Genomic DNA, 19,643 nt, shown 5'->3' with positions numbered 1-19,643 from the left:
AACAAGCTGAGACGTGCAAGAAATAATAGGCATGCTACAAAAACAAGTAAAAATAAATAAATCAGTTTTTTAAAAAAAGGCATGCCAGGAGGAATGCCATGTAGACAGGCTCGCCCCAGTGTAAGCGTTCACCACCAATCCATGTACTACTCCCTGTATTTCGTGATCATGCTATCTCCTCGGCTGGGTAAGTGCTCCTCATCTTTCTAGTTCAAACACTCAACTGCCGGTACATTTAGAGACATGATCTGTCTCCCAGGACAGAATTATTCTTTGGACTCACAAGAGGAATAAGGAATTATTATATTGAGGAATCAAACCCAGGAGTATCAGAAGGATCCTATCCGTAAGACTCGTAAATCCTATTGCAATTGCAAATACTACACAGAAAGCCAAAATACAGGGCCCGGCGCGGTGGTGCAAGTGGTTAAAGGTCCTCGCCTTGCACGCCCAGGATCCCATATGGGCGCCGGTTCTAATCCCGGCAGCCCTGCTTCCCTTCCAGCTCCCTGCCTGTGGCCTGGGAAAGCAGTCGAGGATGGCCCAAAGCTTTGGGAACCTGCACCCATGTGGGAGACCCGGAAGAGGCTCCTGGCTTCGGATCGGCATAGTATAGGCCCGTTGCGCTCACTTGGGGAGTGAATCATTGGACGGAAGATCTTCCTCTCTGTCTCTCCTCTCTGTATATCCGCCTTTCCAATGAAAAAAATAATAAAACTAAATCTTTAAAAAAAAAGAAAGCCAAAATACAACATTAGCCAGCCCCACCACAGAGGAAGTTTCTGCTATGCCAACATCGTATCAGGTTACCAGTCTTCCATATACTCGTCACATCCTCTCATTAAAGTCTCAAAAATCACTGTACGACGTAGATATTACTGGTGCCATTTCTTCCCCAAGATACATTGAATGAGGGCCCGGCACAATAGTGTAATGGTTAAGGTCCTCGCCTTGAACGTGCTGGGATCCCATATGGGCACCAGTTCTAATCCCGGTGGCCCCGCTTCTCATCCAGCTCCCTGCCTGTGGCCTGGGAAGGCAGTTGAGGACGGCCCAAAGCTTTGAGACCCTGCACCTACGTGGGAAACCCGAGGAGTCTCCTGGCTTCGAATTGGCTCAGCTCTGGTTGTTGTGGCTCTTGGGGAGGGAACCATCAGACAGAAGATCTTCCTCTCTGTCTCCTCTGTATATTCGCCTTTGCAATAATAAATAAATAAATAAACCTTAAAAAAAAGGATCGAATGGGAGCAGGCATAATTTATTGAAGGGCATAGCAGGCTAAGCCTTGTCTGCTATACCAGCATCTTACATGGGTGCTGGTTCACCTGCTGGCTGGATTGGCCCACTTTCAATCCAACTGCCTGTTGGTGGCTGGAAAGCAGCAGAGGATGGCCCAAGTGCTTGGGCCCCTGCACCCATGTAGGACACCCACAAGAAGCTCCTGTCTCCCAGCTTCAAACCAGTACAGCTCTGGCTGTTGTGGCCATTTCAGGTATGAGCCAGCAGATAGAATATCTGTCTTTCCTTCTTTTTCTGTAAATCTTCATTCCAAATAAAAATTAATACTTTGATTTACTTCAAAGTCAAGAGTTATGTCTTCAATCTTTTGCCATACTCCTCAGAAGGCTGTAACAGCTGGGGTTGGCCAGGCCAAAGCTAGGTGCTTCTTCTGGCTCTCCCATGCGGGGCCCAAAGGCGCAAGCACCCACACCAACTTCTTTTGCTTTCCCAAGTGCAGTAGTAAGCAGCTGGGTCAAAGGTGGAGCAGCCCAGACAATGGGCACTCAAACTGATGCCAGCACTGCAGGTAGGGACTTAACCTTATTGGTCCCATTATAATGTCAACTGAAGGAATAAACAGCCTGACACTACATGGCAATAAAAAGAGAACTCAATTGCAATCACATCTGTCTGACCTTGAAGCATATCATAACCCCCAAATAGTCTGCTGAAAGAGCTGGAAGATGAACCGGAACCACAAAGCCACCATCACCATCAAGGGTCTACAGATACCACAGGACCCAAATCCTATGCACTGATCCATGCACTCCCTTGCCCTGAACTCGATGATAACAGGTACACGGTCAAATCCTGGCTCTCTCAGCTCCCTTACAAACACCCACACCACCGAGAATGCTGCCACAGCACTGCTTTAAAAGGCAGTCTCGTTTTAAATGACATTTTAAAAGCATTACCTAAGACCCAAATAACTAGTAACATTAAGCACACATATAAAGAAATACTAGAGAACAACAAGTGAGCAACAAGTGTTCTTCAGAGAGACAAAGTACCAAGTATACTCCATTTCAGTCTAAGGGCACAGACAAGATAAACTAAAGCTTATTTCCAATTATAATTGCCAAAAAGAATGAACTTTAATTTTTTAAAAAAGGTGTATTTTATTTGAAAGGAAGAGTTGCAAAGAGAAGGGAGGGGGAGAACTTTCACCACTGGTTCACTTCCCAAATGACCACAATGACAGCAGCCAGAAACTCCAACGGGGGTTTCACAAATGGGTGCCAGGGGCTCGAGTACCTGTGCTGTCTCCCACTGCTTTCTCAGGCGCATTCACAGGGAGCTGGAACAGAAGTGGAGCACCTGAGACACAAACCAGTGCTCATACAGGATGCCAGCAGTGCCAATGGCAACTTAACCCATTGCATCAGAATGCTGGTCTCTGCTTTTAAGCTTTTTATGGTGTTTAAGCTATAGCTTATCATGCTAATTTTCACTTGTGCCAGCATGTAATATAGGTGCCAGCTGCTTCCCTTCCAGTACCCTGCTTATAGCCTAGGAAAAGCAGTGGAGGATGACCAAAAGCCTTGGGCCTCTGCATGTACATGGGAGATCCAGAAGAAGCTCCTGGCTCCTAGCTTTTGATGGGCAACAGCCACAATTCAATCCGGGTCTTCCACACTAGCAGGAAGTTGGATTGGAAGCAGAGTATCCATGACCCAAATTAGGTGCTCTGATACAGAATGCAGAATCTTAACCCACTGTGCCAAGTATCCATCCCTCTTTTTGTTAAAATAGGCCTTAGTGGGCCCAGCATGGTGGCACAGCACTGATTCACCAACTGCAGCACTGGTAGCCCATGTGGACATGTCTAGTCCCAGCTGTTCCACTTCCTACCCAGAAGATGATCCAAGGCTTTGGGCCCCTGCAACCACGTGAGAAGCTCCTACCAGTCCAGCACTGGCTTTAGTGGCCTTGTGGGAAGTGAACCAGCAGATGGAAGATCTGTCTCTCCTTCTCTAATTCTTTCAAGTGAAAAACATAAAACCTGGGGAAAAAAACAGGCCTCAGTGGTTAAGCTGCTAGTTGACCAGAGTACCTGGGTTCGATAACTGGCTCAGGCTCCTGCTAACAGATGTGGGGCAGCACCAGTGATGGTGTTAAGTAGCTAGATCCATGCTACTTAACGGGAATCTGGGAATGAGTTCCTGGATTGGCCTGGCTCAGTTCCTGCATCTGTGCATTTGGGGATTAAAACACCAGATGGGGGCGCTGTCTCTCAAATAAATAAAAATAATCTTCCAAGACAGGTTTACGAGTAAGATATTTTTTATAGCTTAAGTCCACAAATAAAACTGTGTTATCTTATGACCTGACATGATCATTAATTAGGCCAACGGCTTCAAAATCTACAAGTCAAAACAGAAGAGGTCCAGTGCCTGCACTGGTGGTGTTTTCCACGGCGCACATGGCCCAGCGCTACAGCCATGATGTGGGGCAGGCACAGCAGGTTCCACCGAGGCTTGGGATGCTTGCGTTCCCTACTGCAGTATCAGCTGCAGCCATGGCTCCTCTACTTCTCACCCAGCTTCCTGCTCATGCCCCCGAGGGGCAGTACTGACGGTCCCAGTTCCTAGGTTCCTATCTGCCATCCACAAGAGAAAAGTAGACAGACTTCCGGCCTCTCTCTTTGGCTTGGTTCAACCCAGATGCTGCAGACACTCAGGCAGTGAACCAAGAGACAGAAATGCTCTCTCTTCTGCTCTTGTTAAAACATCTTTCAAAAGCCATCAAAAAAGTTAACAAAACCTACAATGATCAAAACTCATTTTTTTTTTTTTTGGCATTTAGGAGAACATACAAGTGGATCTACAAAATTGGCACTATAGTTTGCACTGAAACATGTATTAAGAGAGTAACTAGTAAAGACTCAGACACCTTCAAGCATGAAGTCAGATGCGTTCTGGTCTCTGAGTGACTGTAATGAACAGAAATCTTACCGATACATTTTTAGCACTAAGGGCCACTAACAAACTGCCCACCAAGCCCTTGGAATCACACCTGCAAGTCCTCCCATTAACTGAATGCCCAGGATATATGGCTATTCCTATGGTCACATGCTAATAACCAGCCTGACATTCACAACCACAAAGGCATTTGCCCAGAGCCAATAAAAAGTCTTTCAGAGTCTTATGCTTCTACCCTGGTCATTCTGTATCTAATCTATTCTGTGAAAATAAATCAGAAATGTGGAACAGAGTCTTAAAAACATGCCAAGTCCACGGTAACGTTACCCTGTTCACAATTTTCCTCAATTCAAATGCCCAGACACCAATAACTAAACTATAACACACCTATCTGATGGTATATACATACTTCTACGTAACAACTATGAATCTGAAGAACTTGAAATGCTGTGGGAAAATACTGACAACGAAATCTTGACTAAAGCCAATTCCAAAAGGTTAGATATCATGTTTGCTCTAATATATCTTGTCAAATCTAGAGACATATGTGAATCTTACTGTGTTAATGTTACTTCATACTTACTTGTACCTAATGTAACAAGAACCTGTGATGTAAATCATTAACCATCCACAAGAGGTGCACTGTTCATAACCACTTGTGACTTTCAGTGTCCACATATAACTGTTATTGGTACCGCCCATAAGCAACGAAGGCCTAATCCTCACTCTACCTACATTAGGGCCCCAGGATACAAGAATTAACCTACAAGGAAAAGTTATTGTCCTACACAGCTGGGAGATACTCCAGTGGAAGCATGATGGACTTGGGAAATTCCCGATGGACACACATTATGATTCTAGAGGAGAACAGAGGGGAGGGGAGAGCCCATTGCCAACTAAATTGTATCAAAAACAATTAAGAAAAGAAAGACGAAACTTACTGTGAAAGATATGAGTTTTGGTAGCTTTTTTCAAAAAGTGAATTTCAAAAAAGTTACCTACTTTGTTTTAAATTTTAAGTTCATACATTTTATATTTTATACATGAAAATGCATACCTGCACAATCCTTACTATTTTCAATTATAGATTTCTCTAAATTTGAACTGAAATAAAATCTCAGATCTCAAGTAATTTTCATTTTCAGTTTCTATTAACAACATATTTTTGTGTTTCGGTTTCTCCATTTTGTAGAGTAACTTGTAAACTGAATTTTATAAGAACATTTGCTGATAATCAAAAGCACAATATATGAGTAGGAAATTTTTCTTTAAAAATGTTTAATGTAGGGCCCGGCGCGGTGGCGCAGTGGTTAAGGTCCTTGCCTAGCACGCCTGGGATCCCATATGGGCGCCGGTTCTAATCCCGGCAGCCCTGCTTCCCTTCCAGCTCCCTGCCTGCGGCCCGGGAAAGCAGTCGAGGACGGCCCAAAGCTTTGGGACCCTGCACCCGCGTGGGAGACCTGGAAGAATCTCCTGGCTTCGGATCGGCATAGTATCGGCCCGTTGCGCTCACTTGGGGAGTGACTCATCAGACGGAAGATCTTCCTCTCTGTCTCTCCTCTCTGTATATCTGCCTTTCCAATAAAAAATAATAATAATAAAAATAAATCTTAAAAAAAAATGTTTAATGTAATCTAAACCATAGGATGCTGGATTGACTGTACCCGCATTATCAAGATACACTTAATTAGCAGAATGATGGACTTCTGACTGCTCATGAGGAACTAGACTATTGTAATTATATGGGGGGAAATCAGTTGAGAAGAGGGAATTTGTGGAGAGGGGATAAGGGAAATTCCAGAACCTATGAAACCACATCATAAAATTAAAAATAAAAACAGAAAAAAAATCTTGACAAAAGAAAAAACATGAAACTGTTTATATAATTATAGTTCAGGCTCCATCGTACTTTTAAGGTACACTGACTACATAAAAGAGAAAGGCTCAAAGTACATTAAAAAGTAAACTGCAGGGCCCAGCACGATGGCGCAGTGGTCAAGGTGCTCACCTTACACGCCCGGGCTCCCATGTGGGCGCCGGTTCTAATCCCGGCAGCCCCGCTTCCCATCCAGCTCCCTGCCTGTGGCCCGGGAAAGCAGTCGAGGACGGCCCAAAGCCTTGGGACCCTGCACCCGCATGGGAGACCCAGAAGAGGCTCCTGGCTTTGGATAGGCATGGCATCGGCCGTTGCGGCCACCTGGGGAGTGACTCATCGGACGGAAGATCTTCCCCTCTGTCTATCCGCCTTTCCAATAAAAATAAAATAAATCTTTAAAAAAAAAAAAAGTAAACTGCAGTTATGGGTTATGAGGTAATAAGTGACTGAATTCTTTACTCTGTTTTATGCATTACAGGGTTCTGTAATGACTCATACATAGTATTTTATAGAAACAAAAAATTAGCTGCAAAAACAAACATGCTGAAACTAGTTACAATAGAAAACTTCAATTTCTACTGGTTTAAAATCGTGCTTTACTTATCTTGCTGTAGACAGAACTGCATTTCCAGAAGCGCTATTATTTGGCATTTAAATGTGCCTTTCATGTTGGGTCCCTCCACAGTCTGCACAGGTTTTTAGCACATGCCACCTACAGAGGCAAATTATAATAATGTTGCAGAAATACCAAGACATTAATTTATGGTGCAGTTAAGTTCTGCTCATTGTTTGAAGTTCAGCAGGCAAGTCTGCATCAAGGCTTCCAACAGCGCCCAGGACTGGCCCCCAAGCCCACACTTGCACCGTGATGGAACATGCCCAGCTTCAGCCACACAGGCAAGCTGAGATGGGCTTTATTCTATATTTGCCATCACTGCGTTCTAAGTTGAAGGAGACGAGAGCTGTTAAAAATTAACACCTTTCCCAGGAGTACACTTCTGCATAACTGATGCAGGGGTCAAAGGCTGAATTCTCAACTGGCGATATAAGCAAAGCTGCTAAGAATGAAGGAAGAGCAAAGAAAATGACATCTTCATTCCCATTTTAGTTCATCCCTCCTTATACTTTGTTTGCAAAGGCGATAAACCCATATATACGATCCACTATGTACACACATAATGCATGTTACACATATACAGTGCACATACACATGCATGTGAAACTTTGGTCCTAAATACAGTGTGGGATAGGCATTGCAGCAAGCTCTAAAACATCTTCCTAATCGGATACAGGATGGGAAGTTTAGAGACAGATGATGTAGACATACAGTGGCAAGGCATAGCCAGAAACAGAATACACACACACACACACACCCCTATAAAGAAATGGAGTCCGGAATGGGAGGTGAAAAAACAAGAACGGATAAGGACATTTGAGGATATACAGATTGGGAGAACTTTGAGAGGAAGGGAAAATGAGTAACATGGGAGAACACAAATGGGAGGCACACAAATACGTGAAGATGACCTATCTGTGGGTACAACTGTAGCAATGTTTACTTTCCTGATGTGATGAAAGGAAATGACTCAAATGTCTAGGGTGGATCCAGTTCCTGCGTGATGGTCAGGCAAGTGAAAGGCAACCGACCACCAGACCTCTCAAAATAGACCCAGGAGCCTCAGGTTACAAAGGAGCCCAGAGAACAAACTGGCACAGCAGGAGCTGTTTACAACCGTCTACTGAGCTGCCCTTAGAACCCAGGCTTCCATATGCTAATGCGGCTCGGGAAGGAAGCAAATGCCAAAATGCTGACATAATAAACGACAATGAATTTGGAGTTAACCTAACAGTGCTCAACTAGAAAATCTTAATTTTCTGAGCTGGCACTGGGTGGCCTGTCTTGACCACACGATTTAGTGTCTCTGGACCTGACATTCTACTGACTTAAATTTTTTGTTTACAGCCATCTCAAAATGTGCAGGAATAAGGAAAAAGAGTCTTAGCTGTCTTTTCTAAACCTATGAGTCACTTCACATTTTTCTTTTTTTAAAAAATGTCTCCGGTCAGCTAGTGATTAGAACCAGGGTAATGTATCACAGTGAAAGAACTACCATCACCACCACATCCAAGAAGCTTCCCTCTTTCAACTCTCCTTCCCTCCTTCTCCACATGAGGGATTTACTGATGGGAACTGCTTCTCAAGGTATGGTGGCTTAGCTTTTCCTGGAAGAAAAATAAGGAAGGAAACAAACAAACAAACAAAAAACCTTTTCCTAACTTCTTTGTAGCTTTTGCCAGAGCATGCGTTTGCATGGCACTTTGTGCCTTCAAATCAATTCTTTCTGGACAGCTTTATGCCAAGGTTCTAAAGTTCAGGTTGTGTAAAGGAGCCCTTCTTCCTAACAAAATATTGACACATTTGTTTGGCATAAGGCAGGGCAGAAAAAGCTGCAGTTGGGCAATCGCCTTTGGAACTATTTCATAACTGCAATAACAAATCAGGGTTTGCATTCTGGGGCGCTGGAAACCTTGTATCATTTTTTTTAAGGGTTAGTTTGTGTCCTCCCAGTCCATTCGACCAAGTGAGGAGCTAAGTGTTTCCGGGTAAAGCTACAAAGTTACCAGCAACAATTCTGTGTTTAATAAAAGATTAGATGGTAGCAATTCCGAAGCCTTTTCACAGTCAAACTGTTTTTGCTTACTTAAAACGCCAGCGGGGCTGAACTTCCCAGCCGGGTTGAAAATGAAACCACCCACTCACACCAAGGGACCATTTGCAGGCGGCATCCTTACAAAGCGCTCAGCTTTAACCTGACCCCAGCTCCCCACTGCGGCCCCCAAGAAGGGGCTTGGGGTTTTCCTACCAGGTCAGAATAACCAACGACACGAAATGAACCAACTCCCTCATTTAAAAAAAAAAAGGCAAGCTGGACCAGAAACGTAGGGTGTAGGGAAAGAGGGAACTGCGAACGACCCTCAAAACGAGGCGGTGCTATGTCTCAAACTTCCCCCTTTCCTGAGCAGGCAAACGTGTGCGTTTACAGATAAACTGCATCTCTCTGAGCAGGAACCCTCACCCCAAAAGGTCTCGATACCACAAGGACCCAAACTGGTATTTCTGGTTGGGGAAGCAGGATGAACCAAGCCTTGCAAACCCAGGGCGGCTTCTCAGGTCCATGATACCCTCCCCCAGCCTCCCCCACGCCCCACAACCCCCAAACTCGGGATCGGCCAGAGATAAAAAGAACCAGAAGCTGGGGAGGGCTGTCCAGCAGTCCACGCGCCCCTCACGCTGCAGCGGGGGGAGGGCGTCTGTGGTCGGGCTCCCCGCTCCATCCCCGGGTGCCCACCCCAAGCAGCAAGCCCGGGCTGGCGGGGGGATGGGAGGTGGGGAGCCGAGGGACGCTCCTTCCCGGATGGCGGGGGCGAGATGGACACGGCCAGCCCGGCTGCCCTCGCCGCCTCCTCCCACCAGCAGCCAAGAGGGAGGCGTGCGGCACCCCCCAAAGGCGTTACCTGGCTCTCGGCGGCGGGGATGCCGGACTCGAGCTCGCACAGCGCGCGGAAGTTGTGCAGCTCAAAGTCGGCGTCGACCTGGAGGGAAAAGGTCACCTCGGAGAGGTCCCTCCGCACACAGTACACGGTGAGCAGCATGGCCCGGGCCCGACCCAGCTCGGCTCGGCCCGGCCTGGGCGCGGCGGCGGCGGGGGCGGCGGCGGGGGCCTGGCGGGCGCTGCGGGGGGACGGCGCGGGACTGCGCGCCCGCTCGCTCGCGGCTCCTCTCCCTCACACACGCTCACTGACTCACTCGCTCCCCGCCCTCACTCGCGAGCACGGCCGCCACCACCCGCCTGCGAGTCCGTCTGCCTGCCGGCCTGCCTCCCACGGCTGCCGCCAAGCGCGCCCGCCGCCCGGAGCCCCGCCCCGCCGCAACGCGCTGCCGTAAAGCCCGCCTCGCTCGCTAGGCCTTCGCGATGCGGTGGGCCCGGGAGAAGGTTCTAGTCAGTGCTTGACGCTACGGGTGCCGTCAGCGGAGGCCTCCACGTTCTCAAGGACTCACCCGGCATTTATAGTTTTGGGGTTTTTTTTAAGGATTATTTAATTTTCTTTTGGATGACGTTTACATAGCTGATCAGGGTGGGAAGGACCGAGGGTTCCTGGCATATACTGATTAAACATTCATGAAGCACCTGGCATGCTCGCCCTTAGCCCTTAGCCCTTCAACGCACTGCAGGACGCTGATAACTTAAGCAGACACTCTCAAGCGTATTGTTCAAGGTAGAAATGAAAGCTCAGAGAGATAAATTTATTTTTGGTGATTTAGGGTTAAAATCCAAACTGTTAGCCCAACCCATGTCCAGCTCACCCTAGCTGTTGGCCGCCCCCACCGCACTCACTCACAGCTCGTCTGAGGCTGAGGGTCCATACCCCTGCCTTGCCCTTCTCTCTGCCTGTACTGTTTTCTAACCCCAGAGTCCCCTTGCATTTGGGGCAGCCCCTTTGTTAGGCATAGCTTTGCAGCTGGCTCAATAAACCTTGGCTGCCTGACTGGACGGATGAAGGCCAGGAGCTTGAGTAACAAAATCTAAACCAAAAGACAAATATGGTGCAGATGAGCACTCCCGCTGTCATGGGGAGGGGATCCTTCTTGTGTTATAGCTGGAGGGAAGAGAGAAAATGGCTATGGCTGTGAGTATGGGGGTGAGGTTTGTAGCAGGAAAAAGAATGATCAGCTGAAAATTTTTATAAAGACAGAAGACAAGCAGAAGACCAAGGAAAGTGTTTTTTGTTTGCTTAGAAAGGCAGATTCACAGAGAGGAGACACAAGGACAGAAAAATCTTCTATCCTCTGGTTCACTCCCCAAGTGGCCACAATGGCTGGAGCTTCAATGGCCTGAACAAAAACCAGGAACTAGGAGCTTCTTCCAGGTCTCCCACATAGGGGTAGGGTGCCAAGACTTTGGACCAGCCTCCATTGCTTTCCCAGATCACAAGCAGGAAGCTGGATGCGAAGTGGAGCAGCTGGAACACGAACTGGCGCTGTATGTGATGCCAGCACTTGCAGGTTAAGGATTATCCAGTTGAACCACTGTGCTGCCCAGAGGACCGTGGTCTTGTCACCCACAAATAACAGTCTGTCAGTGGCTTCAGCAGGTAATGGATTACTTTCCAACAGACTGGGCAGTCTGGAGGGATAGATGTGTTATGGGGTGCAGCCAGTGATAACCAGCACCCACTGACAGCGGGCAAACGAGATGTGACTGTGTGCCCTACCCTCTGTCCTGAAGGTGGGGCCTAACAGCAATAGAATTCCATCCTCAACCACTCCCCCCACCACTTAGGTATTCGCTCCTGCCCACGTGTGACTGGCCTATCATCTGAGAGGGGACGGTGTTGCATTGTTGTGAAACCACTTCCCTCACAAACTCCTTTAAAAAGGAACGTGAAGCAGGGGCTCACTCTCTTTCTGGTCAGATGCTTCTGTTACTCTGGCACCTCGACTCTTGGCTGACCCAGGACAGGTAATCCCCTGAGCATGGTCCCTGTGTATTACTTTGATTGGACAATGGATATAGTAATGTTGTTTCTGGTTTGCATGCTATCAGGAGTTCCAGGAGAGGTGAGGCCTAGCACTGATGGAATGTGGGCAGAGAAGCCAGGGAAAGGTGAATGTCTGCAGCTTTGTAAGTGTGTCCAGGTTATTCGTTGCATGTCTCCTAGGATAACTTATATTGTTGGGGAAGCTGGGACACAGGTCTTCAGCTTAATGGATGAACTTCAGGGTAATGACCATTTGTTCCCCCTGGGGTTATCTTTGGTTGGATTATGATTGGTTGGATTGCCATGTGGACTTGTGATTTACTATTTCTAGTGTGCTCTATTATCACCAAGTTTGGTTAATTAAGACTTCTTAATAAACTTTAGACATGTCTGGTGTGATCTTGCTCGCACCCTGTAACAAGATGCACTGACATCAAAGCTCAGTGGTCCTAGGGCTGACACCTCTGCAGTTCCTTTGGCCTTTCCCTAAGGGTTGCAGTATGGCTACCTCTGCTCCCGCCATCGTTTTGCGTTCAAAGCAGGAGCTGGCCCAGGGTCCCTTAGAAGATTCTTGTTTACCTTTCCCTGGGCAGCACTGGCATCTCATATTTGTAGATGCAAGAGAGGCTGGCGACCTCTCAGGTGGGTGCTTGCTAGCTTTGTTAGGCACGTCTGACTCCGCGTACTGCTCCCTGGGGGTTGAGCTGAGGTGGAGTTCGGGTGGGGAGCGGACTGGGAGTCCAGCGAACTGAACCTCCACGGCCTAGCTGCGGAGGCCGCTGGACAGCACGGCTGCCTCATGCCCACTACATACGAGCCGCAGCTGCATCCATGCGGCCATTAGGCACTAGGCTTTGCCTGCTGGCCACCCAGCCAGGGAACTCTGGGATTTTCGTTGTTAGATATGATGGTTAGATAGCTTCTAGCTGAATCTACAGTGTCTCGGGGATGTGAAGTAATCCTAAAGATTCACAAGGACAGTAAATCTTCCTCAGATAAACCTGTGACTAATACTGTCCCAACCCATGTGTTTTGAACAATTTTAAAACCTTTTACACTTTCAAAACCTTGTGCTAATCAGGAATGGGGCGGAAAGCAAAGAAATCTTCCATAGCCTTAGAATGTGTGAGGAAGACATATAGTGTAACCTATCAGGAAAACAAAAGGTAACTTATTGGTAACAGATTCAAAACAACATTAGGCAACAGTTAAACTACAAAGACATACAGGGGGAAGCAAGAGCGATCCTGACAACCTACTAACAGGAGGACATATGCACAGAGCAGGGATGGACCCCAGAGTGGAGCAGGAGGACAGGAAGAGGCCTGCATCCCACACCTGGAGACTCCAGGATCCCCACCAAGGACTATCAGCACAGGCACCAAGGACTGCATCCCAAGTGCCAAAGAGACCATGGGGAACTGGAATGCCCTCGGATCCTGCGAACTCAGAGGGCATCCCTCCCGACCTGGATCTACTACGCAGGATGAAAGGAGCCCGAAATCTTCCTCGTGGGATCCAAGGATGTCAGAACAACAGCCAGGAACCCAGAGCGGTCCTCGGAATCAAAACAACAGTAAACTCCCTTCAGGACTAAGGAGAGAAGCTCTCTCTTGTCCTTACTTAGTTCCAACGTTGGGTCTCCACCCTCTCTGCAATGACTATTAGGATTGCTCCAGAACCCCCCTCCAAACACACACACACACACATACACACACACACACACACACACACACACACACACACACACACACACAAATTAGAATAGATAAAGAACAACAAGGAAAGCTTGGTCAGCATGGACTCACACATACTTTGCTAGGCAGGACACAGAGCAAGTACTCGTCACCAAGATACTGAAGATTTCTCTGCACGCCCCTCCTATAATGGTTATGTACCTCAATTATGGAAATATCAGTGTTGGGGCTTTTGATTGATTGGGTTTTTACTCTGCTGGCTCTACCTTCAGACCAGAGAAGGTCTCTCCAAAAAGCCAATGAACTTATCTGGGCAATAAGATGAGGGTCTCTATGTTTGGTATATGCTTGCAATGAAGGAATCTCAACTGAACTTGAACTGTGGTCACGCAACACAGTAGAGGAATCCACCATGGGGGGAGGGTTATGGGAGGGGTAGTGGGAATCCCAATACCTATAAAACTGTGTCACATAATAAAAAAAAAAAAAGAAAGAGAGAGAGAGAGAGAGGCTGGGAGGGACGGGGAGCAGGATTGGTAGAACTAAGGGGACTCCTTGCTAGTCTGCAGCTCCCACGGGTGACCACAAAAGCTGGGGCTGGGGGCTGACCTGGTTGCACAAGGCTGCCTGTGGGCTGGATCAGGAGACAGGAGTAGGCCAGATAGGCTAGCCCCAGCACCTGCTGACACTAGCAAGCTCCAGAGTGGTTGCAGGATAGGCTGGGTTAGGCTGTGGCACCTTTCAGTCCATATGAGAGCAGGGATGGGGGTGGCCAGGCAGGGCTGGGCTGTAGCACCCACCAGCAAAAGCCAGCATGGGTGTGGGCCTATCAGGCAAGGCCACAGTGCCTGCTGGTGAGTGATGAGACTGGGGTGGGTCATGTCAGATGTGGGATCCAAGGCGGCAAGCAGGTCTAATAGTGGAACTTGGGGAACTCCCCTGTTAGGCCACAGTATCCACTGGCACATGCAAGAGCCAGAATAATTGTGGACCAGCTTGTCACTGTCCTGTGGGCATGTTGCTGTCCTGCAGCGATGGACTTGGTGCACGGAGCCAATAATAACAGGTGTGGACTCTGACTGATGGTCAAAAGCAGAAATTTATTAGTGGCATCAGACTTTACACTGAGGGTCATATGGGATAAGGGAGGAAGTATTGAACTTATCAACAGAACCCATCAATTGCTTCTATAATATTGTTTGGAACCCTTTGTTTTGTATATCCCACCAAGTGTTCTCATTCACATGTTGTTCACTCAGTTCTCATACAAATGATATCCAATCAATTGTATCCTGTGCTCCTTGACCTACTAGGGTCACAGTGTCCTTCTATACCGGTTAAACTTTACCACAGCTTACACTGGCAAGTGCCAGGATTGAGTGCAAGTCATGTTAGACTGAACTGCAGTAGTCCCTAGCAAGTACAAGATCAAGAGCTGGGTGTGAACCTGGTATGGGCAACTCTCCTGCTGGACTGTAGCTCCTTGTGAACACAAAAGCCAGGGCTGGGGGCAGGCCAGGCTGGACAAAGCAGCAGCAATCCTTGGCACATGTCTGGGGGTTGGGTTGGGTTGAGCTAAGCTAGAGCACCAATAGGTGAGTAAAAGGACCAGATGGGAAGCAGGATGGGCTGGGCTGGACCACAGCACACATCAGCCCATGGAAAAATTGGGGCTGGTGGCAGCTTTGATGGAGGTAACTGGTGGGTCACCCTGACTGGGCTGCAGCACCTGCTGATGTGGTAAGAGCTCAGTCTGTGGCAGGCTGGGTTGGGCTAGGCCACAGTACCCATCAGACGACTTGACAGATGCAGCTAGGGGAAGAACTGAACAGGCAGCAGCATCCAATAGTATGTGCATCAGCTAGTGCAGGTGATGGACTGAACCTGACCCTGCACTGGCTGACACAGAGTCAAGTCTGAGGTCACCCCAGGCAAGTGGACATGATCAAGATGATAGGGGTTTGGAATGAGTATTAGTAAGTTAACTGCGTGTAGTAGTATTATTGGCGGAGAAGGCTTGAAATAACCTTTGCATTGAGGCAAACTGAGCACTGACACGGGGCAGGTGATGTTGGAGCTGAAATCCTGAGTCAGTTACGTTTCCTGTTACATGCTTTTCCATTGCTGATCAGGTTGCAATTCTGACAAATTTCATTTTTCCAAGTTGGCCACGGTGAAATCTACTGCCCTAATTCTCTTCCTACACTAAGGTCTTGAGATTCTCCTGTGAAGAAGTAGGGTGTCTGTTGGTCCATTCAGGTTACGGCAGGCTGACCCTGACCTGAATGACCCCAGGCAGCCTCTGAGACCATGTCCTAGAGGAAAATTCACCACTGCATGGCCCTCCTGTGACACTTGTTTTAGAACCAGCAGCAACACTGGAGAAGACCCAACTGCCACCTGCCATGAGCATGAGGAGACAAAACTCCTGTGGCAGGATACTTCAGGCTGAGGGCCACGCTGGCTGCCGGAAGCCCCACCCAGCGTGTGACAAGCCATGCTCCTGGCTGATTTCCGCCCCAGCTGTGAGTCATCTTGGACCTTTGAGTCAGTCCAGCCAAGGCTCCAGACATCATGGAGCCACCTCCACTGTGGTTTGTTTGTTTGAATTTTTTTTTATTTTTTTCTTAAGATTTATTTTTATTATTATTTTTTTTCATTGGAAAGGCAGATATACAGAGAGGAGAGACAGAGAGGAAAGGCAGATATACAGAGAGGAGAGACAGAGAGGAAGATCTTCCGTCCGATGATTCACTCCCCAAGTGAGTGCAACGGGCCGATACTATGCCGATCCGAAGCCAGGAGCCTCTTCCGGGTCTCCCACGCGGGTGCAGGTTCCCAAAGCTTTGGGCTGTCCTCGACTGCTTTCCCAGGCCACAGGCAGGGAGCTGGAAGGGAAGCGGGGCTGCCGGGATTAGAACCGGCGCCCATATGGGATCCCGGGCGTGCAAGGCGAGGACCTTTAACCACTTGCGCCACCGCGCTGGGCCCTGTTTGTTTGAATTTTTGACTCAAATAAATTGTAAGCATAATAATATGGGCACGCAAATGAAAGCCATGGGTTGGGCGTGGGGCAGGGTAGGACTTGATTTGGTGAGTCTCGTTCTATCCTGTCTCCCTTGGAGGTAATGAACATATTCTAAAGTTGATTGTAATGATGTTTATACACCCCTACGGAAATATGAAAAACCAGGGCCCGGCGGCGTGACCTAGCAGCTAAAAGTCCTCACCTTGAACACGCCGGATCACATGGGTGCCGGTTTTAATCCCGGTAGCTCCACTTTCCATCCAGCTCCCTGCTTGTGGCCTGGGAAAGCAGTCAAGGACAGCCCAAAACCTTGGGATCCTGCACCCACATCGGAGACCTGGAGGAAGTTCCTGGATCCTGGCTTTGGATTGGCACAGCACCTGCCGTTGCGCTCACTTGGGGAGTGAATCATCGGATGGAAGATCTTCCTCTCTGTCTCCTCCTCTCTGTATATCTGACTTTGTAATGAAAGTAAGTAAATCTTTAGAAAAATATGAAAAACCACTGAATTGTGAATTTTAAATGGATGGCTTATGAGTTATATCTCAAAAAAGAAACTGACGGGCCCGGTGGCGTGGCCTAGCGGCTAAAGTCCTTGCCTTGCATGTGCCAGGATGCCATAAGGGTGCTGGTTCTAATCCTGGTGGCTCCACTTCCCTTCCAGCTCCCTGCTTGTGACCTGGGAAAGCAGTCAAGGACAGCCCAGGGCCTTGGGACCCTGCACCCACATGGAAGACTTGGAAGGACTCCTGGCTCCTGGCTTCAGGTCGGCACAGCTATTGTCACTTGGGGAGTGAATCACTGGACAGAAGATCTTCCTCTCTGTCTCTCCTCCTCTCTGCATATCTGACTTTCTAATAAAAAAAAATAAAATACATCTTTAAAATAAAAAAGCTACTGACTTTTTAAAAGATTTATTTTTATTTGAAAGGCAAAGTTACAGAGAAAAGGAGAGACAAAGAGAAAGAAATCTTTCATCCACTGGCTCACTTCCCAAATGACAGAAATGACTGGAGCTGGACCAATGTGAAGCAAGGAGTCAGGAACTGGGTGTTTCTTCTGGGTCTCCCTACGTGGGTGCAGGTGCCCAAGCACCTGAGCTAACCCAGGCACATTAACAGGAAGTTGGATCAGAAATGAAGCAGTTGGGGCTCAAACCAATACTCATGTGGGATGTTGGTGCCGCAGGCAGTGGCGTTACCCACTGCATCACAGTGCTGGCCCCAGGGACTCAGTTTAGATGATCCCAATTCTGTTGGTGCCATCCAAAGCACTGTAATCACAAGCCAGTGGAATATGTGTTTTCTCTGCATGGCCTGATCAGGATACTGAGTGTGGCCATGTCAGTGCCTTGGAGTTTTTTCATAGCCTGTTTGATCTGACTTTCCAATAAAAAAGAGCTTTTAAAAATTAATTTTATTTTAGATATGATTTACATAGTGAAGAGGGCTCTACCCATGTGGGTCTCTGATTAGGATGGAGAGGATTGAGACATGGAGGAAGGTGATTGGAACAAATGTCTTAATTATTTTTTTCACCTGTGTCCCCAGGAAGGGAATGGGGCTGGCCACATCTGCACCCAGGGAACAGGGACGGTCGTTTGATGTCACCTCAGAGACCCCGATATGGAATCAGTGTTCCGAGGGTGTTACTTGAATGGTTTTGAAAGCTCTAAGATGTTCTTGGCTTCGTTGCACCAGATTTGAAAAAATATTTTCAAGATCTATTGGCTGGCTCTCTGGGCTCGGACCTCGGTGGCATCAACATGGCTAAACGCACTAAGAAGGTCGGGATCATGGGTAAATACGGGACCCGCTGCGGCGCCTCCCTCTGGAAGATGGTAAAGAAGACTGAAATCAGCCAGCATGCCAAGTACACCTGCTCCTTCTGTAGCAAAACCAAGATGAAGAGGCATGCCGTGGGCATCTGGCACTGTGGCTCCTGCATGAAGATGGTGGCCAGGGGCGCCTGGACATACAACACCACTTCTGCCGTCACAGTCAAGTCTGCAATCAGAAGACTGAAGGAATTGAAAGACCAGTAGAGGTGCCATCTTGGAGACCTCAGCAGACTATAATAAATGGGTTAATTTATTTAAAAAAAAAAAATCTATTGGCTGACCTAGTCCACCTTACTGTATCCACAGGCCCAGGAACATGTTGCAAAGCTTGGCCAGAAGAGTGGTCTGATCTGTTTTGGTTTCCATCCTTTAGCCCAGTGTGGCTCACGCCCAAACCCAGCCCACACTCATGCCAACGGATACTGCAGCCTGGCCCAATCCAGCCTTTTCCCAACGTGGTGAGTTATGTGGTGCAGCGTGGCTCAACCTGTCATCACCCCTGACTCTCCCTGCCAACCAGTGGATGCTGCAGTCCCACAGAGGTGAACCCACATGTCCCCAACAGAATCTGCCCCCCAGATGTGGTTCTTTTCACGTTCTAGTGAGAGCTGCAGCCCAGCCTGACTTGTTCCCTGCTCCAACACTTGCAGACAGGGACTGTGGCCTAGCCCAGCCAGGGATGACCTCCATGCTAAGCTTTTGTATGCGCCACAGTGGGTGATGATATTTAGCCCAGTCTAGGTCTCCTATGTGTGTATAGGGGCGGTACCTTGGCCTGACCTAGACATGCCTTCTGGTTTACCCCTTTTAACCACCTTGCCTCAGCTCCTTGACTACGTGCTAGTCAGTAACTTTGTGGACGATCCCAGATATCATTCCTCCCCTGTCAAACATGCCTTCATCCACTCCTACTCCAAAGTGTCCCCTAGCCACCTTCTCTGGACTATCTGCAGCCTCTCCACTTGCGGGCTGGGGTGGCGTGTCTCAGCCCAGTGTTCCCTGCCTTCCCCACTTATCTATGCTGGCATCTGATATGGTTAACAGAAACTTGGCATTAGGGCCCAGCACGATAGTGTAGCAGTTAAAGTCCTCGCTTTGAACATGCCAGGATCTCATATGGGTGCTGTTTCTAATCCCAGCGACCCTGCTTCCCATTCAGGTCCCTGTTTGTGGCCTGGGAAAGCAGATGAGGACAGCCGAAAGCCTTGGACCCTGCGCCCACGTGGGAGACCTGGGCGAGTCTCCTGGCTTCGGATCGGCTCAGCTCCAGCCATTGCGGCCGCTTGGGGCGTGAACCATCAGACGGAGGATCTTCCTCTCTGTCTCTCTTCTCTGTATATCCGCCTTTCCAGTAAAAAATAAATAAATCTTTAAAAAAAAAAAAATCCAGGCCCAGAATGTCTGCTAAGTATTGGCTGTTTTTCTCCAAGAAGTGTAATGCTTGCCTAGGGTGAAGGCA

General features: G+C 48.1%; 2 protein-coding genes across 3 annotated transcripts in view; one reads left to right on the top strand and one right to left on the bottom strand.

Annotated features, from left to right (window-relative positions):
- The window catches only part of DDI2 (DNA damage inducible 1 homolog 2), a 30,129-nt gene extending 20,347 nt beyond the window's left edge, over positions 1-9,782 (bottom strand). For both annotated transcript variants that reach the window (XM_040987952.1, XM_040987951.1), the window contains exon 1: positions 9,595-9,782. In XM_040987952.1, the coding sequence (XP_040843886.1) occupies positions 9,595-9,732 (138 nt within the window). In that variant the 5' untranslated portion in view covers positions 9,733-9,782. The remainder of the gene's footprint in view (positions 1-9,594) is intronic.
- Positions 9,783-18,094: 8,312 nt separating this feature from the next.
- On the top strand, positions 18,095-18,438 carry LOC121161366 (60S ribosomal protein L37a-like). Its single transcript, XM_040987674.1, has one exon. The coding sequence runs from the start codon at positions 18,110-18,112 to the stop codon at positions 18,386-18,388; it is 279 nt and encodes a 92-aa protein (XP_040843608.1). The 5' UTR covers positions 18,095-18,109; the 3' UTR covers positions 18,389-18,438.
- The last annotated feature ends 1,205 nt before the right edge of the window (positions 18,439-19,643 follow it).

This window comes from Ochotona curzoniae, unplaced genomic scaffold (assembly GCF_017591425.1).
Source record: "Ochotona curzoniae isolate NIBS_2020 unplaced genomic scaffold, NIBS_Ocur_1.0 contig_4792, whole genome shotgun sequence".
NCBI classification, from domain to species: domain Eukaryota; kingdom Metazoa; phylum Chordata; class Mammalia; order Lagomorpha; family Ochotonidae; genus Ochotona; species Ochotona curzoniae.
This window is presented reverse-complemented; position numbering and strand designations above follow the sequence as displayed.